This window comes from Felis catus, chromosome C2 (genome assembly GCF_018350175.1).
Source record: "Felis catus isolate Fca126 chromosome C2, F.catus_Fca126_mat1.0, whole genome shotgun sequence".
Taxonomy (NCBI): Eukaryota; Metazoa; Chordata; class Mammalia; order Carnivora; family Felidae; genus Felis; species Felis catus.
The window spans coordinates 29,077,823-29,105,510 of record NC_058376.1 but is presented as its reverse complement, the minus strand read 5'-3'; the positions used below and the strand labels follow the sequence as shown (position 1 = coordinate 29,105,510).

The following is a 27,688-nucleotide window of genomic DNA, read 5'->3' as shown; positions in this document are numbered from 1 at the left end:
AAATCTTTTCATTGGTGGTAAATAATCAAATTGGCAACTCCCTGTGAAAGAAAATGTGACTTCCAGGTTAACTGAAGAATTTTCAGAACGTTTTCCACAATAATATGTGCACTTATTTTCCAAATGATACGTTTGGTAATAGTAGTGATGATGATATCATAGGTCACAGGAGTGAGTGGTTGTTTTGGGCCACAGTGTGATGATGACTGTTTTACATTTGTCATTGCATTTACTTTTGCAACAGTAATATCAAGGTATATAGCAATTGAGTAAATTATACATATCTTCAATGATTTATAGTATGTCATTTGCTACAACTCACAGAGCAGATTTGGAATAAATAATGTTCTCACCTCCATACTCAGGACATTTTGCTGTACAGGATAGAATTTTGGCACTCACTCCTTCTAGGATAAGAATTTTTTAAAAACATGGTAAACACTTTATGTATGAAATCAGAACCGGATTAGAGAGGATGTATGATAAAATTGTTAAATATGGGACAGTTTCTAATAATGAGCTTTACTGTGGTGATCAGTTTTACTTTTTAAAATGTAGACATTGATGCTGACTCTAAAAATATAAAATGATTACTTTTGAGGCCTTCTTTGTTAAAACTTTCTTTTGATTGAACTCACCAGATCAACAGGAAGGAATTTATGGAAATGTTATAACTTCCCAAAATAATATGTATTGGTGATAAATAGATAATTGTTTATGTATTTATACATCTATACAAAAATATGTAATTAAACACACAGAAGTAAACCAAATGACTATTAGTCTCTTATTTTTCTATTTTCCAGAAAAAGACAAAGCTATCTTTAATTTAGTGGATAAAATATTTTAAATTTAGCTTATATATATATACATATATATATATATCTTCACATATATACACAGTCAGAAATTTGAGGATATATATATACACACACACACAGAGAATGAGAAGTAGAAATATCAGAAATGATTTTCCTTTCCTACATGTTTTTTTGCTGTGAAAACGAGTCATAATGATAATTTTGGGAGAAATCTTAAAATGCTTGTAGTCTATCCACCATTCTAATATCTTAATTTTATTCCTTAAGGATTACGATATGAACATAGCTGCGACTGTTAGTAAATGAAATTATTTCATGTGTACTTTTCCACCTGCTGACAAAGATATTTCAAACATAAAGTAAAGGCATATTCTTCACAGACTACTTGTTGTATTTTTCTTTCTAGAAATGCAATCCAGAGAAAAGTGCTTCATTCTTCAGTCGGATGACATATTCCTGGTTTAGCAGGTAGGAATTTTACTAATTTGTATGTAACATACTACCCTAAGGAAGATTCCAAGGGAAACGACACCTAAATGTTATTCCTCTAATCTAAGCATGAATATATATTTTTTAATGTTTATTTATTTCTGAGAGAGAGAAAGAGAAAGAGAGAGAGAGTGCGAGCAAGGGAGGAGCAGAGAAAGAGGGAGACACAGAATCTGAAGCAGGTTCCAGGCTCTGAGCTGTCAGCACAGAGCCCTACGCAGGGCTCGAACTCAAAAACCGCAAGATCATGACCTGTGCTGAAGTAGGACACTCAACTAATTGAGCCACCTAGATGTTCCAGCATGAGTATTTTTATAGAATGACTTTGTGAAGATTTTTTCTCATAGAAAACATTTTATTATAGGGGCGCCTGGGTGGCTCAGTCGGTTGAGCGTCCGACTTCGGCTCAGGTCAGGATCTCGCAGTTTGTGAGTTTGAACCCCGCGTCGGGCTCTGTGCTGACAGCTCAGAGCCTGGAGCCTGCTTCTGATTCTGTGTCTCCCTCTCTCTCTGCCCCTCCCCCGTTCATGCTCTGTCTCTCTCTGTCTCAAAAATAAATAAACGTTAAAAAAATAAAAAAAAAAAGAAAACATTTTATTATAGAGAAACCACAGATAGTATCATAGAAAGTGGTTCACAGAGAAGATTGCTAATAGTCCTGCAATATGGCTGTCCCTTTAAAGGATTTGTATCATATTAGCACTGTGGAGGGGCAGAAATTTGGATTTTTTTTATTATCCAGTATATATGTGTATATAATTTCACTTAATTCTCCCCCAAGTCTTATGAGATAGGCATTTACAGATGAGAAAATTGAAAATTGAAACTTAAGGGGGGGAAGTAACTTGTCCATTGATACCCAGGAAGAAGCACACCAACATGGTGTTAGAAGTCAGATTCTTTGAGTCCATGTTTCATGCTTTTTTTTTACATTTTGTTATTCTACTCTTTACTAGGAATACTCCCACAAATATTTGAGGTCTATCTATCTATATCATAAGCTCGATTTGAGCTTTTATATATGTATATATATCATATATATTATAAAATATTATATATTATATATATACATTTTTTATTATAAAATATAACTATTATATAGTTATAATGTATATAACTATTATATAGTTATATATAACTACTATATATATTACTAATTACTTAATTACTATTACTAATTACTAAAACACATACACAGTCATTTTTATAAGACATATAATGTGATTTATCTCACAGAGTAATTCATCTACAATTCAAACAAGAGCAGAGCTGACTTTTTCTAATTTTATAAATTCAGAAGCTTTCTTTAGAAATGTATTTTTCCCCCATAACAGAAAAGTCATGATCATAGGAAACTAAATTTATTATCTTAACTTTATGCCCCTTGTTCTATAGTTAATAGAAACAAAATTTCCCAATTTGATGTACAAATATGCTCTCATGATTCTCATAGATGAATCCTTAAAGAAACAGAAAAGGTTGATTGTGTGCCAAATACCCTGCATTATGCTAACCTTTAAAAATGCAGAGAAAAATGACCTAGTTCCTATCATCTAGGAATTTGTAGTAGATTTAGAAAGATTAAAAGGTGCTCTTTCAATTACCCAAAAAGGCAAAAGGCAATATAAGCATTATAAAGAAACACAAATTTCAGGAGCGCCATGTAAGCGCATTTGCACAGTTAGGGAATGTTTTGCAAGTAATGCATGCTTTTAACTCAACATTTGATAATGTGTAAGATGAAGCCAAGTGGCATTCCAAATTGAGCAAATACTGTATGCAAACCAGAGGCAAGAGTGAACTGACCCCTCCCCCACTGCAGCCAGTTGATGTGGCAAGAGATCAAACTGAAAGAACATATCATAAAGAGTTTTCTAGGTCATTCCAAAGATAATGAGAAGCCACTGAAGAATTTTAAATAGAGAGTAATGTATTCGTGTTTGCGCTTCAGAAAATCACCTTTGCAGTTGTGTGGATATGGTATGTACCAGATGAAAATGGAGATAGAGGCAATGGTTAGAAGGTTCTTCAATTATCCTGGTAGATTTATGGCTAAAGTTTGAACTATCGTAATGATAAAGAGGATGAAGAGGAAGGGACAGATTCAAAAGCTAATTAGTAATGTTGATTAGATAAGGAAATTGAAGAACTAGGAAGAATGTTAATCATTTTTTGGCTCAGATAACTGTCAGATTCAGGTGTGACAAAAAAGTTTATGTTCAGTTTAGAGAAGCGTCAATTTAAGATGTCTAACTCATTCCCATAAAAAGTATTAAATAGGTGTTTGGATATATAGGCTTTTGATCTATGAATACGGATTTGGGAGTCATTGACTATATGTCAGTAGTGGAAGCCATGAGCATGAATAAGATCATCCAGAAAGAGAGCTTATTGAACGGGATGAACAAATGGAACATTGAGATGCCTCAGTATTTAAATGGTAAAAGGATTGGTAATCTAACAAGAAAGCTAAGGAAAGACATTCAGAGTGTAAGAGACAAACAAAAGAAAGAGTGTGTTTGAAAGCTAAGGAAACTGTCAAAAAAGGAGGACAATAAGGTGGTCAGTAGTGCCTAATGCTGAAGAGGGGTAAATTTAAAAGAAAAAAGAATTGAGTATTCTTTATTGAATTTATCATTGTAAAGTTCATTGGTGATTTTTATGAAAGCAGTGTAAATAGAGAACTGGTATACTTGGTGAGCAAATAATTGGGCAGAAGCATATAATTGGGTTGGGTTATAAGAATTCCAAGTTAACACAAATCTATGAATCACTTAAGGAGGATGGCAAAAATTTTACACCAACATACTACGTTAAATTATATATATATACTATAAAAAAAGGTTAAATAAGAATTATGTAAATGTGGGCTATTTATACTTAATGATTTTTTGTTCATGTTTATTTTCCAAACCTGAGTTATATTTCATTCGTGTCTTGAGAGAAAGAGTGAGGTCTATTCTGGCTTTAAAAGTTTCAGACTGTCAGTTTTAAGTCACAGAAAATATCACAGAATTTAAATAATGCAAATAAAATTAATTTTAAGTAACTGTACTTTTAAAACTTAATTATCAAACTATAAAAACTATATGTATTTGTTTTAAATATTATAAATACCATTTTATGAAGCCTAAAATATGAAGCTGAAATTAAACTTAATACTCAGGATAAGGCACGACAAACTTTAAAATATGGCATCTCAATATCTGTCACTATCTTAGATCAATCAAACCAATAAGATGTAATTGTTGAATATAACATTTATTTTCTGTTCAAATTTAACACTTAGACCTAGATAGGAAATATTTTTATAGCATGCTCCTATCTGGAACTGTCACTGGCATGAATGTAATTTGAGTTCTTATCTGGTAATTAAACAGTAGCAGCTGAAACATAGCTATTGTTTAAGAGAATGCCTTTTTGAAGACAGTGGCTAATTGTGTTCTCAGATTTGTTCTTTGAGTTACAGAATAAAGTCAGAAATTATTTCCTAGGCCAAATTCAAGCTCCCATAATTATATGAATAATTCAATTAAAATGTGCTCAGATGATACAAATAATTAGGGAATTATATGCTTATGAGCCTTAATTCCTAAGGCAGAAGTTGTAGCGTGGTTTTGATGTTCAAATAATTATGAAGCCTTTATTAGCAAATATAATCTGTCATCAGTGTATAATAATCATTGTCATAGAATAATCCCCTTGACATACACGGAAAACTCTAGTTAAAGTTTTTACCGGTCACAATTGAATCACTATTTTAACCAGGGATACACTATTCAGTCTGCCCTACCTTTTCCTCACATATTAATAAAACTTGTACACTGCCTGACTTTGTCCTTTCCTACAGCTGTTGGACAGACTGACTTTTTGCCTTCTCCTGTGACACAATCACCGCTTTCCAGAAATATTTAAAAAGGTGATTAACAGTAGTGAACTTGATAATTCGATTGTATATCTATACTTTCCACGCTTTCTGGTATTACACATCTACAAAATTTACCTTTCATCTCATCTTCCTGGCCTACTGCTACTGGTTTGCTGCTCTTAACATCAGTTGGATGAGATGTGTACTCACACTTGTTAATGTCAAATATACTCAGAATTCTAAGATAGCAATATTGAAAACAGAGTGGAAATATTACACTTAACGGCATTGTCTGCCTATGGTCACGTTAGCACCGGTTTATGTCACATTTAAAAAACTCTGACCAGGCTCTGGAGTTCCTGGTGTTTAACCGCCTGTAAACACGGGAAATTAATACTGCTCTGCCTGCTTCAGAGAGTTGCGAGTATCAAATTCATTGAACTGAATGACCTTTGAAAAGCACTATCAGTGTAAAACATACAAGATGCATGCAGGAACCTTATTACCACTTAGGAATCAAGTCCTTAAGTTTATGGGACCCAGTCCAGGCTACATTCCACTATCGGGAGGGTCAGCTGTTGGTCCTTGTTGCCTCCCTAAGAGCTGCCTCATCATTGGATTTAAAGAAGGACTGCTTCCTCTTTTCCTGGATGCTTATGTGTGGTAGAAAGATGAGCCAGGGTGATGAGCATATTTAAATGTACAGAAGAGAGCAAAAGAGAAGGAAGAAGCACACACCTGGGAAAAGGGAAGTCACGGTGGTTAAACAACTGAGCCATGTGCATCACAATCAATTCAGTGTAAGTGTCACTTTTAGATGCTGCATTATTTGGAGACTCAGCATGAAAGCCAGGGGTCACTTATCCCTGTGCACCAAAACCGCTGAGTTTTGCATGGTTCTAACTCAAAATGCTGAGGCAGTAAATGTTATTAAAATGCTTTTGTGAAAATCAATGCAATCTTATTTTGAAAATGAATATTTATTTTGTGGAATGGAAGAGAAAGGCTTAATATGACTTAAAAGTAGTTTATTGCTTAATATGGTTTTGAAACTGCAGTGCAGGAAAATGTCCAGCATATTTGAGCCAACAGAAACGTGATTACAGAAGGTCCTTTCTTATTACATTTAAACCTTTTTGTTAAATATGAACTGTAATATGATATTATATAGTGTAATAAAAGTAAAAATGAATCCTGTGGAGACTCTGGTTACCACAGAGTTTAAATCCATCTCAGGGTCAATCAATAATAGAGATTGTTCAGTAATAATGACAATGAAGCAGTCCCAATTTGGGATAGTGTAACACTATGTTATGGTTTCTTGGACTAATAAGGTACTTTATAATGGAAAGAACAGAAACTATTGAGTCAGAAGGCCTGAGTTTAAATGTGGGTTTAATTTCTTACTGAACAAGTCATGTCACCAAGCTCATAAACTGAGTATATCTGAACTTAGGAACATGTTTTGCCTCAAGCAACACAATAGCCAGATAATTATAGCTTAAACAAATAGGTATTTATTTTTTTATGTTACTGAGAAGAACGCTGGGAATAAGCTGATGAACTACCTCAGAAATGTTACAAAGGGCCCAGAGTTTTTCTTTCTACTTCCCATCCTTATTATTTGGCTTTTCACCCATGGTGAAGAAGATGGCTTCTCTATATCAGAGCATTATGCCTTCAGTGCAGGCAGGAAGGAAGAAGGGGAAGGAAAAAGGAGGCAAGACATTTTCTCCTCTCGAAGTTTGAGCCTTCTTTTGGAAAAGAAAGTTCTCCTCAGCAGACTGAGTTATATTGTTAATGCCAAGCAAAATGTTGTCAGATTACCAGGACTGCTTTAGACTGATCATAATTATGACTCTGGCTGAGATAAGGACTTATCCTGAGTTCAAGAGATTTTCACCTGAATAAGTATCAAGATTCCTGGTAGTAGGAAGATGATGGGGCAGAAGGATGGCTGTGAGGTAAGTATAATTTATTGTCTGCCACAACATCTGTGGTGTAACTAAATCATGCATCCTAGTTTGCCTGGGACAGTTCTAATTTAGACCTGTTGTTCTTGCATAATTTATTCACAGTCTCCCTTGGGGCAAGTTCATTGAATGGGGGAGAGTGGAAGTGCTGAGACTAGCAGTCATTTGTCACACTTCTTAAGGCATGGGCTCAGAAATGACACTGTCACTTTGGCTCATAGTCTATTGGTCAAAATAGGTCATATGGCCAAGGCTGATGTTTATGGGGCACAAGCAGGTACTCCACATCTAGTTGGACAATTTGTAAAGTCAAGTGGCAAAGGGTATATATATAGTGTCCTGGTGGAATAGGAGAAGTTGCAGATGCAGAGGTTGGATCCATTTCTCCTCTTATTCAAGACTAAAAAGCAGTTAGTTTGGGGTTTTGGAGTGAATACATCTTACTGTGAATGTTAACTATTTAAATTTCAGTAAGGTAGGTAAGTAGTAGGTGACTCCAATATGAAATGAGTAAATTTAGTGTTTCACTAAATAAATGGATGTCCCAATAATTCTAAAAGCTACAAATGATTATTACACATTGTTCAACCACAGGATAAGTTGTATGACTTTCCAAAATACAGTCTAATCATTCCATCCTGATTAAAAAAATAATTTATAGGGGCGCCTGGGTGTCGCAGTCGGTTAAGCGTCCGACTTCAGCCAGGTCACGATCTCGCGGTCCGTGAGTTCGAGCCCCGCATCAGGCTTTGGGCTGATGGCTCAGAGCCTGGAGCCTGTTTCCGATTCTGTGTCTCCCTCTCTCTCAGCCCCTCCCCCGTTCATGCTCTGTCTCTCTCTGTCCCAAAAATAAATAAAAAAAAAAAGTTGAAAAAAAAATAATTTATAAATCAAAGAATAAAATAAATGCATGAAAAATTATTTTTAAGTTGATTATTAGTTTTGCTGAATTGTTTACCTTACTCTTTCATTTTTAGAATAATTCTTTTAGGATATAAGAAACCTTTGGAAAGAGAAGATCTTTTTGAACTAAATGAAAGTGATTCTTCCTATATTGTGTGTCCCATCTTTGAAAAACAATGGAGGAAGGAAGTTTTAAGGAATCAAGAGAGGCAAGAAATAAAGGTAATTAATTCTTTTTTTTAATGTTTTTGTTTATTTTTGAGACAGAGAGAGACAGAGCATGAGTGGGTTAGGGACAGAGAGAGAGGGAGACACAGAATTGGAAGCAGGCTCCAGGCTCTGAGCTGTCAGCACAGAGCCTGACGTGGGGCTCGAACTCATGGACTGTGAGATCATGACCTGAGCTGAAGTTGGACGCTCAACCGACTGAGCCACCCAGGCGCCCCAAGGTAATTAATTCTTAAATCTTAAGTACCTAATTACTACCTAAAACTAGAAAAAGCTTCTTCCAAATGTCAGATATTATTATTAATTTAGAAAGTTCCTAAAATATGTGAAATGACAAGCCATTTTCATAAGTACAATTGATTTTTATTGCAACTAATTTATGTCATAAAATTATTCAGCATCTCCTCCCTTTAATATCAAGAACAATGTTTTGATATGTTATCTTTGGCTTTTCACCAGTATCTTTTGCTCAACTATCATGGCAAAGATGGTTTCTATATCTCATGGCCTCATATCTATTGGTCCAAGTAAGTAATATGGCAACCATGGCCAAAGTTTATGGTGCAGGGGCAGGTACTCCATATCTTGTATCACATATGCACACATATCTCCTCTTTAGAATTCCCAAAAAGAAAATATAATTTGAAGATAAAACTCTATTTATATTAATTATTTTAATGAAAGTTTCAACATTCACAAAAGTAATAAAATACAACTATTTCTCTTGTGCATTTATACCCCATGATATAAGTGATATCAGGCGTTCTGGAGACATACTTTACCAATGATATAGGTCATATTTTCAAGTTTAACTGAATTTATCCCTTTCTTATTACTTTATTATTTTAGTTTTATTTATTTATTTATTTATTTTTATTTTTTGAGAGGGAGAGAAAGAGAGAGAGCATGAGTGGGGGTGCAGGGGCAGAAGGAGAGGGAAAGAGAATCTTAAGCAGGCTCCATGTGGAGCCCCATGCAGGGTTCAATCTCATGACTGTGAAACCACGACTTGAGTTGAAATCAGTAGTCGAACACTTACTGGATGACTGAGCCACCCAGGTGCCCCTATTTTATTATCTTTGGGTTACATTACTAATTTTATGGTTGGTTTATATATATATTTCATTTTTACTTGTATTTGCTCTGTCCAATTTTCTCATGGTTTCTTATTTTCTTTCATTATGTAGGCATCCTTTCATAAAGAGGCACGTGCCAGGAAACCATCTCTGCTCTATGCATTGTGGAACACCTTTAAGTTTGTCCTGATTCAAGTTGCTTTATTCAAAGTGTTTGCTGATATTTTGTCCTTCACTAGCCCACTCATAATGAAGTAAGTTGTAGTCTTTTCTTTTTTTTTTTACTCTCTCTACAGTTAAATGATAAGCAAATGATAAGCAAGTGTTTCACTCTAAGAGTTGTACTAAAAAAAGAGTAGGAAAAGACCTTATTGCAAATTTTACTTAGGATATGGACATTCTGTTAGCTTTGCCATTCACACAAATGTGAATGATGATAATATAGTCAATATTTACTGAAGCCAACTGTGTACTACACACTGTTCTAAATTCTTTATATTAATTATCTTATTCAATCTTTACAACCATCCTATAAGATAGGAAGTATTATTACAATCGTTATCATGATGCAGAAACAGAGAGGTTTAAGTAATTTGCCTAACTTCACAGAGCTAGAAAATGCCAGAGTTATGACTAAAATCTAGGAACTCTATTTTAGATGTATATTCAGAAAATGAAATGATATATATGAAGGAAAAACAAATTTTTTTATTGACCTATAATAATATTTTTGTATTGAATACATTTCCAGGTTGTTGGAGTTTTTAAGAACTATTCAATTCATGAAAACAGAATTAATCCTTAGTTACTTGACTCTTAGATAATGTCCAGGCTTGTATTTTGTCCGGTATTTATTGAGTACTTACTACACGCTACTGTACTTGATTGACCCTAGGGGTAGACAAAAGTCAAAAAGTCCCTGCTCTGATGACACTCAGAGGGGTGAGACAAATAGTAAACAAATGAATAAATAGAAATGATATTAAGAAATAATCAGTGTTAAGGACAAAGTATTCAACAAGGAGAAGTAGGGGGTGCCTGGGTGGCGCAGTCGGTTAAGCGTCCGACTTCAGCCAGGTCAGGATTTCGCGGTCTGTGAGTTCGAGCCCCGCGTCGGGCTCTGAGCTGATGGCTCAGAGCCTGGAGCCTGTTTCTGATTCTGTGTCTCCCTCTCTCTCTGCCCTTCCCCCGTTCATGCTCTGTCTCTCTCTGTCCCAAAAATAAATAAACGTTGAAAAAAAAAAAAAAAGAAAGAAAGAAAACAAGGAGAAGTAGGAAATGCCTCTCTAGGGAGATCGAAGTGCTATGTTAATTTAAAGAAGTTAGGGAAGATACTAGTGATAAGGTGACATTTGAAAAAAGTCCTGAAGGAAGTTAGAGAGGAAGCCAAGACCATATCTATTGCAAATAGGAAGAACAAGAAGGGCAAGAGCCTTGAGGCAGGTGCATGCTTGGTGTCTTTGAGGACTCATGAGAGATAAGTGAGGCCAGAACAAAGAATTGGAGAAGAAATCAGAGGTAAGAAAGGTCTGGGAATGAACAAGATTTTAAAGGAACTTATGGAATATGATGGGGGAAATAGGCTTTTATTCTGTGTTAAGAGGGAAAACGTTGGAAATTTTGAGCAGGAATTGATATGATTAGACCTAAGTTTTATAAGGATCACTCTGCTGCTATGCAGAAAATAATATAAAAAGGAGGAAAAGTAAAAGTATCACCAGTTGAAATACTGAGATAATCCAGGCAAAAGTCAGTGGTGGCTTCAGCTAGGTTGTAGCAACGAAGGTGATAAGAAGTAGTTAGATTCTGGCTCTATTTTAAAGGTAGAGTCAACATCATATACTGATGGATTGAATGTAAGTTGAAAGAGGGGAGGAATCAAGGATGCCTTCAGAGTTTTTGGTTGAAGTCACAAGGTAAATGAGACACCATTTACTGAGATATAGAAGGCTCAGGAAAGAGTAGAGTAGGGTGTGGGGTTTCCTTTTGGACTTGCTAAATTTGAAATACATATTAGCCATTTTGCAGGAAAGAATGAACTGACTGACTGCTGTCCTTTGGAAAGCCTGACTGCTATTCTTAGGAAGGTCTGCTTAGAGGGGTGACTTTTGGTAGGCAACTGGAACTTGCATTTCAGGAGGGTTCCTGCTACCATAACTGTTAACAGTGGCTCAGTACGTCCAAACTGCTTAACAATCAATACGATTCATGCTGAATACCTGCTTTCCTTCTGGGAGTCTGGAATTTTGGCATATGTTAGGAAAAGGGTGCCCTGGATACTGACTCTCTAATGAGCTTATCTGGTAGACAACATTTTACATATGCGGCCACAACTAGTTGCCAGGATAATTAAGTGTGTTTTGTGTGACCCTACTGAGAGAACACTTTTGGAAGCTTATATCTGTTTTCTCCTGGACTTTACTACATGTACCTTTTCTCTTTGCTGATTTTTTGTGTATACTTTCACCATAATAAATCATAATCATTAGTATAACTAGATGCTGACTGCTATATGCCTTCTAATGGATCATTTAACTAGGGAATGGCGTTGGGGATCCCTGACAGCCGTCTAGCCAATCCAAAAAGATTGAGTAAGCTTAAGTCTGGAGTTAAGAAAGATATTAGCTGAGATAATAAAATTGGGAACTGTTCCAACAAATTAGATTGGGTATGTCAAATCATTTTTCTGGATGAGACCACCTTACCATGGATAAGGAGAAGTAAACATCTCTGTAGATAATCAGCTATTCCAGTGTGTGGAATTAATGAAGATAGGGAAATCCACAAAAGGACAGTGAGAAGGAGTGCATAGTGCAAAGAGAGGAGAACCCAGAGAGAATGGTGTTGGGGAATCTAGGGCAAGAAGATATTTCTTTGCCATCAGAAAACTGGTCCTGTCATTTTTCACCCCAAAGTCTGGTTCCCTTGCCTATGGAAATATAATCCAAATGTCTGCTGGATTAAAATCCCCCGTAGACAAGGTAACATACCTTTCCTTCCCCCTACCTCTGCTGCTCACCCTTATATATCCCGGCTATTTTAAGGAGTTGCCATAGAGTTACCTCATCTTTGGCTAGAAATCTATCAGAAATGTATATTAAACAGCATCTTCCTCTCCTGCCCTGTTCTGGTGATCTATTGCCATAGTATTAAGCATGTCAAAATTTATTGGCATAAAACAATGATGGTTATGTTCACAAGTATCTGTGAGGCAAACACAATAATCACTGTGCTACAGAAACAAGGCATAATCTTGTGTATTAGAAACAAGGCATAATCTTGTGTATTCAGAGAGGGATGGATTTTCTTTGATCCACCATGATGGTGGCTTTAGCTGAGTAGCTTGAATGGCTGGAGAGACCTGTAGCAGCTCAAGTAGAGACAAATTTTGTGGGCCTTGGCTCTGGCTGTTAGCTGGGTTACTTTGGTTCTTTTTTATGGGTACTAGTGCTGGAATGTCCAGGGTGGCTTCTTAACTTACATTCTGATGCCTGGGCTTCAATGGGTGGAAATGGCCTGATATCAATCTTTGTCTGTCTGTCTGTCTGTCTCTATCTCTCCATTGCCTCTCCAAATGGTTAGGTTGAACACAGGAGTCTCTGGTAAGTTGAACTTCTCACATGGCAGCTGGATTTTTTCAGAGTGAACATGCCAAGAGGCTCAGACAAGTCTTCTTATGACTGAGGCTTAGAAGAGCCAGAGTGTCACTTCTGCCACATTAGTTTGGTCACACAAGCCCCTAAATTAGCCCAGAGCCAAGGGGAGGAGAATTAGAATACTTAGGTTTAACTTCTCAGTGAAAGGTGTAGTAAGACATTCCCAGCCATTTTTAGGCATGCTCTGATTCCTATTTTCCAATGACTACTGCTCAAAAACTCATTCTAGAATCTCACTGTGGTTACTGTTTTCTAAAATAGCTATAGGTGATGGCAATTCAGGGTCTCTATCTTCTCCAAATATTTGCAGTCTATAATAGGGTGTTAAAGAATTGCTAACTCTTTGCCTAAGGGTTACACAATGGTGCCCATAATTTTATGACATACTTTTGTAACATTCTAGCTTGACCATACCTGCAAAACAGTAGTGTCAATATTGTATTGAAATGAGTTGATGTGTATTTCTTCCTGCCTAGACTTCCAGCTCCTCCTGGTAAAGGATCATGTGTTACTCAATGTCTGTGTCCTTAGCACCTAGCACAGAGCCTGGCACATAGGACTCAAATACATTTCCTCAATAAAATACTAAATAAATGGGCTTATCCAAAGTTATACTTTTCAAGAATCAAGAGAATCAAGAGATTCTCATTCTAAAGTAGATGAATAGCCTTAATATTTCCACATTGAAGAATAAATGATCAGAAAAAAATTTATGAGTTTAACTATATGTTAACTAACTAGAATGTAAATAAAAAGTTGAAACATAAAAAAAGAAAGAATTTTATGAGTTTGTATGATCATAATCCGAGCCTGGGGGAGTTATTTTTTTTAGCTAATTTTGAGATGTCTATTTTTTCTTTTGATAAGGAAAAGTACTAGACAGGACTGTTTGTAAGGATGAAAATATATTGTCCTGTTATCATGACTCATATATGTAATAATCAAACATCTAAAAATAACACTTTCATTAATTTACTGTTAGAAGAAACATGTTTCTTGCTGATTGTTGTGCTTACTATTTTCCCCCTTTCTATGAATTTTATTATAATATTAGTCAAACAAAAAAATAAGTATTCACATCTGATATGATGAATATGGTTTTATGGTCTTCACCATGTATTGATCACAGATTATTTTTAGTACTTCCTGATTTATATGTGTAGACCCACTATGATACTTATTATAGTCATTTAGTTGTTTGATTTTATGAGAAAGGAAAAAGTCTGATAGGTAGATACATCCACAATAAGAATAGTGCACTTCTTTCAGGAAATTTAATTCCCAGACCAAGAAAACATTCAGTAAGTTGCTCTTGTAAAAATAATTTGGTGTCCCAATGGATAGCATCTGATACAGATCCACTGATAAGTACCAAACCTCCTATTATTTTATCTAGGTGGGGTATGGAATAATTTAATAGTGTCATTGAGAATATACAATGCTCCAAATAATTTTCAATGACTAGAGGTTTTAATAGTAGTTTTAGAAACACTGGTTGATATATATTTGATTCCAAAGTACAATTTTAATAAAGTTAATATTTTGAAGTACTTGGTTTATAAAGCAATTTGGTTTATAAAGCAACACAGATTGCTTTTAATTTTTCACCCATATGCTGTCCAAGGTGTGAATAAAATAAATCCAAGCTTAGACATTAATTTTTTATTTTTTAAAAATGTAAACTTTAAAAATGTAAACTCACATAAAGAATGAATTTTTATTTTTTATTTTTTATTTTTTTAAGTTTATTTTTGAGAGAGAGAGAGAGAGAGAAAGCGAGCAAGCACAGGGGAGGGAGACACAGAATCGGAAGCAGGGTCCAGGCTCTGAACTGTCAGCATAGAGCCTGACATGGGGCTCAAACCTATGAGCTGTGAGATCATGACCTGAGCAGAAGTCAGACGCTTAACGGACTGAGTCACCCAGGCGCCCCTAAACAATGAATTTTTAAATTCAGTGTTCTTAAAATAATTTAGGTATAGTCTTACCTAATTACATGTGGTTTCCTGTGAGTATAACCTTAAGTACATTCAAAATGGCTATTCACAATGACAAAGCACATTTCTGTATCTCCAGAACTCAGAGTAAAAAAAGGTATATTTCTAAAACATCTTCTAATATTATACTTTTTACCTATAAAATAACAGGAAATACTTAAATCAAGAACTGAGCCTGCAAAATAAATGACGTATTAATCTGTAGTATCAGAAAGAATATATCCAAGTTGTTCCACCATTATGTAGAATATATGTAGTCTTTTAAAATTATTATTATTATTAGTCACATAGAGGCAGTTGAAAAAAGGTTAAGAGTACCACTATAATGTTATTAACAATGACATCAGGCATTCTGAGTTTTAACCAGTGTATAGTTGAAGGACAATAAACAACCAAGATCGTTATGATTAGAACTGTCCCCATTGTCTAGCATTGTCCCCAGCATTGACCTGATATCATGGCCCTGCCTTCACCAAACTTAAGAGAAAATAAGGGAAGATAGAATAGAGGGGAATTGGATAGGATAAACATAATAATAAGAGGTGAGATATAATTCAGACCTTTGAAAAAAACCTATGTGCCATTTTAAGAGATTCACTACTTAAATTTTAACTGTCATGTTTCCCTATATTTAACAAAATGCATGATTATGATAAAAAAGAAGCTTTAAGTGTCTGTATCTTAACTTTTATGATGAAGTTAGACCAGAACAGTTAGTTGATGAGATTACCATATGAAAACTAGAAAATAACCTTGCACTCAAAAGCATCTGAAAGTAACTGTTGATTCTATTAATTTTATTATATAATACTTGAATTAAAAATAAATGGGGGCACTTGTGCTGAGCATTGGATGTTATATTTAAGTAATGAATCACTAAATTCTACAAGTAAGAATAAGTGTGTGTGTGTGTGTGTGTGTGTGTGTGTGTGTGTGTATTTGACAGTTTGAAAACACTTAACTCTAATTAGCATTTAACTATTAGATGTTTAACATTTCTTCCCCTTTCTCAATTTTTGTATGACATTCAGGCAAATGATTATTTTCTGTGAACATCGCCAAGATTTTGGATGGAGAGGCTATGGTTATGCTTTGGCACTTTTTGTTGTAGTCTTTTTGCAAACCTTGATCCTTCAGCAATATCAACGTTTTAACATGCTCACTTCAGCAAAAATTAAGACAGCCGTAATTGGGCTCATCTACAAAAAGGTAAAAAGTTAAGGAATTCTCAATTTCTAAATGGATTATTTCATTGTATGCTTTGAAATAGCATATAGTATATTAAAAATTCTTAGAGTGCCCGTTGAATATACATTTATTTTGCTTTAAAAAACTTTGACTCATCAATACTGGTTGTATTAATTTCTCTATATGGTTCTCTATAGTCCTTACAGTCCCTGAAACTTCTAGTGAGCCCTAATCCAGGAAACTAGATGATGGTTTCTGTCCACTGTTGTGTCACTGAACTCCTCCTCACAAAGTGAATAGCCTTGAGTATTTTCATGTTTGTCTGTGTTTATGTACGAACATTTCTTCCTTTCATGATCATTTTCTTTCTGCATGCTACTTTTTTCTTCCTGTGCTCACTCTGCTTTCTCATGCAACAAAGCCATCTTTCTCTATTCAGTCATTATCTGCTACTCTTTCATTCTGTGCCTTGCCTCTGCACTGCACCCCCAGAAACGAAACCTGGCTGATACTTATACTTGTCATAACCCTGAAGTTTAATTTGTTCTTTCTTGAAAATACAGTTTTAAATACCACCTCGTTACCATCCAGAGCCTTTTATTTACATCATAATTAAACTGTTAAAGAGCTTATTTACATCATAATTAAACTATTAAAGAATTTCTTCCTTCCAGTAGTTATCACTTGAATTATTCAATTAAGTGTATTTTGCATTCTTACTCACTACTCTTTTTAAATTGTGGGCTCTTTAAGATTTGGAATAGAAACCTATTTACCTGTTGTACTTTTATCATCTGGGAGAGTGACTTTTATACATTTTTATAAAAAGCTGGATGTCTGAGTAAATAAATAAACAAGCCACTTCTTCAAGAAATTAGGGGGAATTATTAGCATATATAATTAACGTGTGGAACTAAATGCAGGTTTTGTAAGAGGTCAAAAGAACAGGAAATCTACAATGATTGTGTGGGGTTAAGGAAGGTTTCACATAGAAAGGAAGCCTTGAAGTGGTCTTTGGGAAAGGTGTAGAATTTGTATGAGTGGAAGGAAGCATTACAATTTGGACTAAGCTGGGCATTAAGCATTACAGGCCATTTGGCCATATTGGGCCAAGATGGGAGTATGGAATGGTTTTAACCCAAGTGCTGGGTCATACTGCCACAGTCATAATTCTAGAGGCTATAAATTCTGAAAAATCCTAATAGGGAGGAAAGATGTCAACAAATCTAGGAATCAGTTTAAATGTTAACACTTGTCTTTGATATACAGTCCATATGGAATAGGATTTCATTCAGTGATTAAAGCATTGGAGTTTGAGTGTAGGATTTGGGTGGATTTGCAAATATGAAAGAGGGGAATGTGGTAGAAATTAGAACAAGTTGTCAAATAAAAAGAAGAAAATCAAGCATTGTGGGTGACTCTTACAAGGGCAGAGAGACCTTGGAGATAATAACGTAAAAGGTCACACTGGCTACAGGGAGGAAACCATAGATTGTTTAGAGAGATTGTTTAAGAACAAAGAACACTCAGGATCAAAAGAGTATATCAATCAAGCCAGCTCAGTAGACCTTGCCATAGGGATTATGATTTAATTCCAAGTCCATCAAACAAGCAGCAGAAGATATTACAACCTGTTGTTATAACCTGCATTGATGCACTGAGGTAGCATGTGCACATGCCACTGATTTTATAAGGGTGGCTTTTTTCTGAGTCTCCTATCCTACACCTGCTTTCTAGAGGGAGTCTCTCTCCATGGAACTAATTAGGGTAGTTAAATTTCTCTTCTCTTTCTCTTCTTTGTCTCTTTACAGGTTGTAGAATTCTGATTTTCATCATACTTAGATACTCAATGTCCAAAATGTCTCTCCTAGTGGCGCCAGATACCCATATTAATCTGACATTGGCTCTAGTTCATCACGGACTTGGTTTTAGAGTGGGGTAAACCTGATCTCAGATCCTGTTCTTGTTGAAGAGGGGAGCTGTTAGGACTTTCTTGTTCTCTGTCCATTCACATGCTGCTCGTTTGGAATAAAGGTCAGGGCATACCAATTTTAAGGTTTGTGGAAAAAGCAGGGGCCTCCTTCCACTTGATCACTTTAGGAGTTCATGAGTCTCAAAGCTCGGATTTTGTTACACCTTAGGTCACAGGTACGGCTCCATGACAATTCTTGAGGTCTAAGAAATGGGATATGCTTCAAAAGCAGCATCAGTTATCCTGGGTTTAATGTGGGCAGTCTGAGAGCATTCCTCTACCAAACACTGTCCAGTAGAATCTTTGTGATTATAAAAATGGGTGAAGATGATCAGAATGTATAAAACTTTTATTTAAAAAATAAATGTCATGGGAATATAATGTGTAGCATGGTGACTATATTTTGTATTTGAAAGCTGCCAAGAGAGTAGTTCTTAAAAGTTCTCATCACAAGAAATTTTGTAATTTTGTACTATGTGTAGTGATGGATGTTTAGACTTGTGATCATTTTGCAATATATACACATATCAAAGCATTATGTTACACACCTGAAGCTAATGTATGTCAACTAAATATATCTCAATTTTATATTAAAATGTTTTTAATGTTTGTCTATTTATTTTTTAAGTTTATTTTGAGAGAGAGAGAGAGAGAGAGAGAGAGAGAGAGAGAGAGAGAGAGAACACAAGCAGTGGAGGGGAAGAGGAGAGAGAGGGAATCCCAAGAAGGCTCCATGCTGTCAGCATGGAGCTCAGTGTGGGGCTTGAGCTCATGAACCATGAGATCATGACCTGAGCCAAAATCAAGAGTCGGTTGCTTAACGGACTGAGCCACCCAGGCACCCCTTTGTTTATTTTTGAGAGAGAGAGAGAGAGAGAGAGTGGTGGGAGCAGAAAGAGAAGGAGACATAGAATTCAAAGCAGGCTCCAGGCTCCGAGCTGTCAGCATAAAGCCCAATGCGGGGCTTGAACTCATGAACCGTGAGATCATGACCTGAGCCAAAGTTGGACACTTAACCAACTGAGCCACCCAGGCACCCCAATATATCTCAATTTTTAAAAGAGGGAGGAGAAAAGGAAAAACAGGAGAGATTTGGGACATGGAGTGCTGACAAAGAGAACAGATTTGAGTTAGAGACCAAAGTTTTGTTTTCCATTGAAGGAATAATATGAGGATTTTAGATATCTGGAAAAAAATAAAGTGAAATAAAATAAAAGTTTCAAAACAATTTTTTTAACTAAAAAAAAGTACTACATCCATACTATCTGGTTGGGCAGCCACTAGTAACATATGATTATTGAGCCTTTGAACTATAGCTAGTAAGATTAAGGAGATGAATTTTTAATTTTAATTAAATGTAATAACCACACATAGCTAATGACTACCATATTGGATAGTATTAACAGTGCCTAGACTGTCTACATTTGTGCTTTAAAGATTTATTCTTACCTTAATTGTGATAATTATAAAATGCAAGAAAAATGATAAAATATATATATATTAAATTTTTGTTTCTTTATTTTTGAAAGAGAGAGAAAGAGAGCATGGAGGAGGAGTAGAGAGAGGGAGACAGAGGGTCTGAAGCAGGCTCTGCGCTGACAGCAGAGAGCCTGACATGGGGCTTGAACTCATGAACTGTGAGATCATGATTTGAGCTGAAGTTGGACGCGTAACCGACTGAGCCACCCAGGCGCCTCAGATATATTTTTTTAAAATAAAGACACTCTACTGTGGTCAGGATTAGGAGAACCAGAATCCATATCATGCACGTAGAGTCAGAAAGATAATTCTGGCATATTGTATTGCATGCAGTGGAATTGAAGAAGAATGCGTTCTTATAAATGTTACGAGGGTCTACCTTTAGGTACACCTTATGTCATTAGAAGTATAGTAACTTTTGGTTTAGAATCACTGGGTTAGGAATTTTTAGGGCCCTTCCAGCTCTAAATTATGTGATTTCTGTGACTTATAGCAGCGTTGGTCAGGAAAAATGTCATGGTTAATATTGCATAATATTGCATGACGTAGGTCTGAAGGATGAATTGCATGAGGCAAAGGCTCTACTGTTGGAAATATATAGTGGGAGGGAGTCCACAGATGAATACATGGCTTACTCAGAAAATGATGAGTAGATTAATGTAGCTAGAGATAATATTTTATGAGCACATTGGTGGGGAGGGTTAGGATGGTAAGAAAGAAGGGATTGCAGCTCATTTTTTTTAGAAGCTTGCAAACTACATTGTAAAAATGTACTTTAGTTCTAGAGGAAGTTAGGACTCATTTGAGCCATAGGACAGATGGATAATCAGGAGAAAGTAATTAAAATAGGTTGGGTTGGAAATAAAGAATATTTTAGAACTATATTAATAGTTCTGGAAGTAAAGATATGAACCAGAGCCATGGCAGTGAGTCTAGAAATGAAAACATACATTAAGAGGGAGAATGTGAAATGGCAAACATATTTCATCATCAGATGATAAAATGAGATACTAGTGAATTGAGTTCAGTGATAGTCAAGATATCTCCAGTCAATAAGATGTTTTTAAAGGCTGGGGCCATACCTGGCTCATCTGGCTCTTGTTGGAGTATAATTCAATATATGAAATCAATGACGTTTCACAATGTGATGAGTCACCTACCTGTGCTGTGTGTGTGTAGACTAGATAAAGACAATATTCTACAATATTCTAGAAAAGAAATCTCAAACTTGGATGGAATTTAAAAATAACAGAGCTTTGTGAGTGTGATTATGATTACAATATGACTGTTAAATGAAAATTGGCTAATTTTCATTTTGATTGCAGAGTATTTATAAACTCTCAACTTTTCATATGGTTTTAGATTTTACATTTTTTCCCCTTTTACCTCAGTGTTGCCTTCTCTCTTTTATACTTTTTACCAGATAATTATTCAGTATGTTGCACCATCCAGTATACTTGTGGTGTCATATTGCAGTATTCTTCCAAATTGTTTCGTATAACAAAGAGGCAGTTTAGATTGTGTAATTTAGGAATAAATGGTAACTAAATTCCCCTTCATGCCTTGTGAATTTTGTCCCTCACAGAAATGTAAAAGTTTAGTTGGCAGAAAAAAATATTGAAAGAAAAATCAGTGCTCCTGATGTTAAAAATGCAATGCAGAACAACATCCATTTAGATAGTGCCCTTTAATCCTAATATTTTGAAAGCAGTTAATTTTTAAAGATAATTTTCTTTTGTATATTGAAGAAAATATGTGTAATGAATAAAATGGGGCAGACAAAATGACAGCAATTCATAATTCCAGATTGCAAAGGTAATCACTGATGTAATTTCTTCTAATTATTTTACATGGATATATATATATGTGTAATATACTTTTTTGTAATCTGTTATTTATTTCATAATAGGTCATGACCAAACATGTTGAGAAAATACTTTGTTATATGACACAAACAATTTAAATTCGTAGCAGAAACTTCCATATGTATATACACTACACTTTTTCCTACTACTGTCATTTTTTGCCTGATGTACTTGTCACCTTGTTTACCATCTTCACTCATGATACATATGGTTCACTCAATGTATATTGGAGTTCTTTTTCCACACATTCTTATTTTTTCTTAATTTTTTTTAACGTTTATTTATTTTTGAGACAGGGAGAGACAGAGCATGAACGGGGGAGGGTCAGAGAGAGAGGGAGACACAGAATCCGAAACAGGCTCCAGGCTCTGAGCTGTCAGCACAGAGCCCGACACGGGGCTCGAACTCACGGACCGCGAGATCATGACCTGAGCCGAAGGCGGACGCTTAATCGACTGAGCCACCCAGGCGCCCCTCCACACATTCTTTATAACCATAGCAGTATTGTCTTCTGACTACAGATTTTACAGCTGCTGCCAACCCCCACCTCTTACCCCACCATTTTCAGATAACCTGTTTTATTTTAATTTTACTGTGTTTGGGTGCTTGTATTTCTTTTTTTTTTTTAATTAAAAAAAAAAATATTTATTTATTTTTGAGAGAGACAGGGAGAAACAGAGCATGGGGGAGGGGCAGAGAGCCTAGAGAGACACAGAATCCAAAGCAGATTCCAGGCTCTGAGCACTCAGCACAGAGCCCAATGTGGGGCTCAAACCCATGAGCTGTGAGATCATGACCTAAGCTGAAGTCGGATGCTCAACCGACTGAGCCACCCAGGTGCCCCATAAGTATATCTTCTAAGGATAATTTTAACATTATAGAATTTGCAAATTTCACCAGGATAAGAGAAGGTACTGTTTTCTAACTAAATTGACTGGTACTTCCTGATTGCTTTTGGTTTGAAATATTTTCCTCAATCAGAGAGATTGTCTTCTGTTTTATCTTTAATTATTTCTTATTCTTTACTTGTAAAGTAATTGTTATGTATTTATGTGTCTACATATATATATATATATATATATAATATACACACATGTGTATAGTAGACACATACAAACATATATGTTGCACTCTGTTTTAAGCACTATTATGTACATAGAAATAGATACATGGTCAGTTATAGATATAGATGTAGCTGTCAATATAATGCTCACATATGTAATATAAGGAAACTTAAAGTCAGAACAATTGAGTAACTTACCTACTGTCAAAGAGTTATGAAATAGTGTTACTAGCTGGCCCTGGAACCCAGGCATTTCACCCTAGAAGTTGGTTATTCATTAATCTATATTTATAAAGAAATATAAATGTATATGTAAATACATATTAATATAAACACATATTTATATTAATATGCATTTATATATTTATAATATATATTTAATATATTCATATAAATATAATACATTTAAAACATATTTATGTAATATATACATATATGTGTGTATATTTATATCCCATGAGTGTATACCTACCTGAAACTCCTCCATGCCTTAAATCTTTTTTTTTAATATTTCATGTTTAAAATATGTTTTCTCTAATATCTGGGAAAAGTTTTTGAACATATCTACTGGTTTAGGAATTCCATTTTGGGGGGTGCCTGGGTGGCTTAAACAGTTTAAGTGTCTGGCTTTGGCTCAGGTCATGCTCTCATAGTTCGCGAGTTCAAGCTCCACATCAGGCTCTCTGCTGTTAGCACAGAGCCTGCTTCAGATCCTCTGTCCCCCTCTCTCTCTGCCCCCTCCCCTGCTCTCTCTCTCTGTCTCACTCTCAAAAATAAACATAAAATTGAAAAAAAAATCCTTTCTTGTAACATCCATTTGGACTTTTGGTGCCTCCACTGTAATTTTAAACAATTTGACACTTGTATTTTCAATTTAAATTATTCTTTTTTGTTTTTACTCATTTTAAACAGTTATCGTGTTCTTTTGCTATAAGATTAAAAAGGGATATTCATATATTTCTCATGTTTCTTGTGATATATTTTGTTCCAATAGGTCATTTATTTGATTCCTTGGATAATTTATCTACTTTGAACTATTCAATCTGCTAGTGTTTTCATAAATACTAAATACTCTTTAACTTTTCCTTCTATAAGTGTGAGAGAAAATAGTTTATAACTTTTTATAATTATAAGTTGCTGGTGGATTCTATTAGAGATCAATGGTCCTCTCTTAAGAAATGTTATAGACTTAATGAAATGACAGTTACAGTTCTAGGATTTCCATGGTTTCACTTGGCCAAATTAGGTGATCAGTAACATGTTAGGGGAAGGTTAAAGAGCTGCCTTTGGGGGAGACATGGCTAAAGCTTAATATCATAATGACTAATATGTTTTTCTTTTTTTCCCCCCTCTTGTGGAAGTAGTAGTCATTCTGTTTTATCACTAGCACAACTGTCCCCCCATTACTAGTCAGTAATAGAACTGTTTATAATTTACTGTGTAGAAATGTAAACAAGGATTGAACACTGCAGCAGTCATAAATGTTAGGGGGATTCTGGAACCTTATGATGCTCCCTTATGATATAGATATGAATATGATACAACCTTATGAGGCTGTGCAGACCACCACCCCCCCTGCGCCCAAGAAGGTTGTACCTCCCTCTTACATGAAGCCCTCCTGCTTTAAACTCAGGAATTATAGAAGAGTTCCACTGAAAGTCGTACTTACTTATTTTTAATATGGGCCTTTTCTTTGGCTTTTTATTATTCATTTGTTGAAAAAAATAGACTTTGAGTGCTTCCTATATCCCATTTACTCTTGTTAGCCCCAGCTGTCTATCCTGTCCCTCTTTAAATCAGTGCAGTGGACGTTCCTTAAAATTCTTGGCATATGAATGAACTTTTGCCTGGCTTCCAGTACAAATACCAATTCCCCACTACTTTTGCAGTTTATTTTTTCATTTCAGTGGGAATTTTAAATGAGTGGAGCATTAAAGAAATGAATTTCTAACATCACCCTTAGTAAGAGTTACCAATAATTAAACTTGGGAATATTGAATTCAGTATACAAATATTAAAATAATGTGCATAGAGACAAAGTGAGAATTGGGCCTTGGAAGAAAAAATGTATTTCCATCTGCTCCACGAAGCCTTTCCAATATTTTTATCTTTCTAAATTCCCATAGCCCTTCTTAGCTATTTTTATACTTACTATCATTCTGTGTGGGAGGTATATGTGTGTGTGGGGGGTGGTGGTAAGTAGACTCCACAACCAGATTATAATCTTTTTGAGAATTAGGATAGTGTCATTTTTAAATTTTCTAGTTTCAAGCATAATACTATTCATCAGCATGCATTAGATATTTATTGATTCTTTTATGTACTTTGTATTGATAAAATTTAGATGGTTTAGCATTTTAGGGGTGCCAACGGATAGAGAAGATCCTCAATGCTAAAAATATAAAATAGATTTTTTTGTGTGTGAATTCTACACCCATTGTGGGGCTTGACCTCATGACTTCAAGATCAACAGTCACATGCTGTACATATTGAGCCAGCCAAGCACCCTTAGAACAGATTTTTTTTTTAATTTTGTAATCAGCAATTTGTAGAGGGTTCTTAGTGAAGGTATTTGCTTGGGAATACAAATGTTACTCTCTACCAATATGCAGTGAATTTTAAAACTATATGTTTTGATCAATAATTGTATCTTCCTCATGTAATAACATTAAAAGTTCTCAATATTTTATAATCCTAATACATAAATAATCTTGTACGTTTTCCTAAATATATTAAAAATTGATATTAAAAGTTACCATTGTTTGATGATAATAATGCCCCAAGTTCTACAGAACTCTTAAATATTTTGCTGCTTCTTTTTTTTTTTTCCTAGGCCCTACTTTTATCTAATGTCTCACGAAAGAGGTTTTCAACTGGGGAAGTTATTAACTTGATGTCAGCAGATGCCCAGCAGCTCATGGACTTGACCGCAAACCTCAATCTCCTTTGGTCAGCCCCTTTACAAATCCTGATGGCCGTATCACTGCTTTGGCAAGAGCTGGGTCCAGCAGTGTTGGCAGGGACAGCAGTCCTGGTGTTGGTTATACCAATAAATGCTTTGGTTGCAACTAGAGTAAAAAAGCTAAAGGTAAGAAAAAGACTGCATCCTGTTACACGTGTCAAACAGAAGCCGCGTTTTCTGACTTGTGTTGACAATAACCATCTAGCAAATTCTGTATATGTGGAAATACCCAACTTTGTCATTCATTCATTCAACCAATATCGATTGGACATCTGTTCTGTGCTGAAGTACTGCAGTGAAGAGAACTGATGAGTTCCAGCTTTCATTGGAGGAGAAGACAATGAGAAATGAATAAATAACACAATGCCAGATGTTAATTTGTATACGAAGAAATACGAATTAGGCTAGGATGATAGAGTAACAGAGTGCCATTTCATACACAGCGGTAGCGAAGTCCTCAGGAAGGATATGATATATCAGCAGGGTAAGGGAGGAATCCATGTACATATCTGAGAAAAAGATTTACTAAGCAAAAGTAACAGTGTGCACACAGTCTAGAGATAAGGGTGTGCTTGTTTTGTCTGAAGAGTGGCAAGGAGGCTGGTGGGTTACAGTAAGCAAGGAGTGACTACATCCAGAAAGTAGTTGGTAAGTGATTAACTGAAATAATTTTAATATTCTTACTTTACATTCATTCATCTTACTGTTAATACCTTATTTGATGTCTTCCATGTACCAGACAGTGTGGACTATGCTATACTGTAGAAATGGAGAAACAGGACGTAGTTTACTGCACCAAAAAACCACAGTTTAAGGGGAAGGACGAATGGTCTCATGTGTTAAAGTAAACACACACTTGCAGGTGTATTGCTTATGACACTTATTTTATTTTTTTAAATGGATAAAAGATTAACACTATCTATGTACTGACATGGAAATGTGTCAATCACATATTAGGGGGAAAATAAAGAAACCTATGTATGCAGATATATGTGTATATTATGCATACATGTACATATACATAACCCCATTTTTTTTATGTTTTTAACCTTTATTTATTTTTGAGAGAGAGAGCGAGAGAGCATGAGTGGGGGAGGGGAGAGAGAGAGGGAGATGCGGAATGTGGAGCAGGCTCCAGGCTCTAAGCTGTCAGCACAGAGCACGACACGGGGCTCAAACTCAGACCATGAGATCATGACCTGAGCCGAAGTCTGACACCCAACAGACTGAGCCACCCAGGTGCCCCAAATTTTTTAAAATGTGAATATACCTATGACATGGGTGTGATAGAGAATACTAAATGAAATGATACAGATTTAGATATAAATGAATTTTTATAGGCATAGAAATAATCTAGAGATGAAGCACCAGTCTTTTAAGAATGGTTACCTATAGAGTAGAATTAAATGGAAGGAGGGAGATTTTTCATTAATTACTTGAATACATTTAAGGGATGAGGATTTACACCTTTTATATTTTTCTGAATTTTCTAAATACAGATCAATCACCAAATAATTACTAAAATTACTACCAAATAATTACTAGAAAGATGACTAGTCTTTAGAGATGAAAACTAGAAAATACCATATAACTATGAAATAATTATGAATTACTAACACAATAGTATTTAGAATAACAAGTTTGTATTATAATTAATATTTTTAAACTAGCTTTTAAAAATTCTAGATTTTAAGACTTTTTTTTTTCAACGTTTATTTATTTTTGGGACAGAGAGACAGAGCATGAACGGGGGGGGGGGCAGAGAGAGAGGGAGACACAGAATCGGAAACAGGCTCCAGGCTCTGAGCCATCAGCCCAGAGCCCGACGCGGGGCTCGAACTCACGGACCGCGAGATGGTGACCTGGATGAAGTCGGACTCTTAACCGACTGCGCCACCCAGGCACCCCAAAAATTCTCGATTTTAAATAATTTAAATTCAAACTTTTATGAATTGAAATACATTTGGGGGAAATTTCAAAGAGAGTACAATATTATGTACAAATATGTACAGAAAATATGCCTTTAATCACACAAATAGTATTATGGATAGTAACTTGTAAGTGTGTAGTTTGTTAGATATACAAATACTGTACTTATTATTTGCCAAAAAAGAATCAGTATTTGAAAATATCCATTTTAATCACTTT

General features: G+C 35.3%; 1 protein-coding gene across 6 annotated transcripts in view; it reads left to right on the top strand.

Annotated features, from left to right (window-relative positions):
• Nucleotides 1-27,688, top strand: part of LOC101095601 (multidrug resistance-associated protein 1-like) — an 89,265-nt gene that overhangs the window by 4,244 nt on the left and 57,333 nt on the right. For 5 of the 6 annotated variants that reach the window (XM_019839510.3, XM_045036726.1, XM_019839508.3 and 2 more), the window contains exons 2-6: nt 1,228-1,289; nt 8,129-8,276; nt 9,470-9,612; nt 16,043-16,220; nt 25,412-25,666. In XM_019839510.3, the coding sequence (XP_019695069.2) occupies nt 1,228-1,289; nt 8,129-8,276; nt 9,470-9,612; nt 16,043-16,220; nt 25,412-25,666 (786 nt within the window). Of the gene's footprint in view, nt 1-1,227; nt 1,290-7,000; nt 7,143-8,128; nt 8,277-9,469; nt 9,613-16,042; nt 16,221-25,411; nt 25,667-27,688 lie in introns of those variants that run through there. The other variant, XM_019839509.3, reaches the window with a different exon arrangement.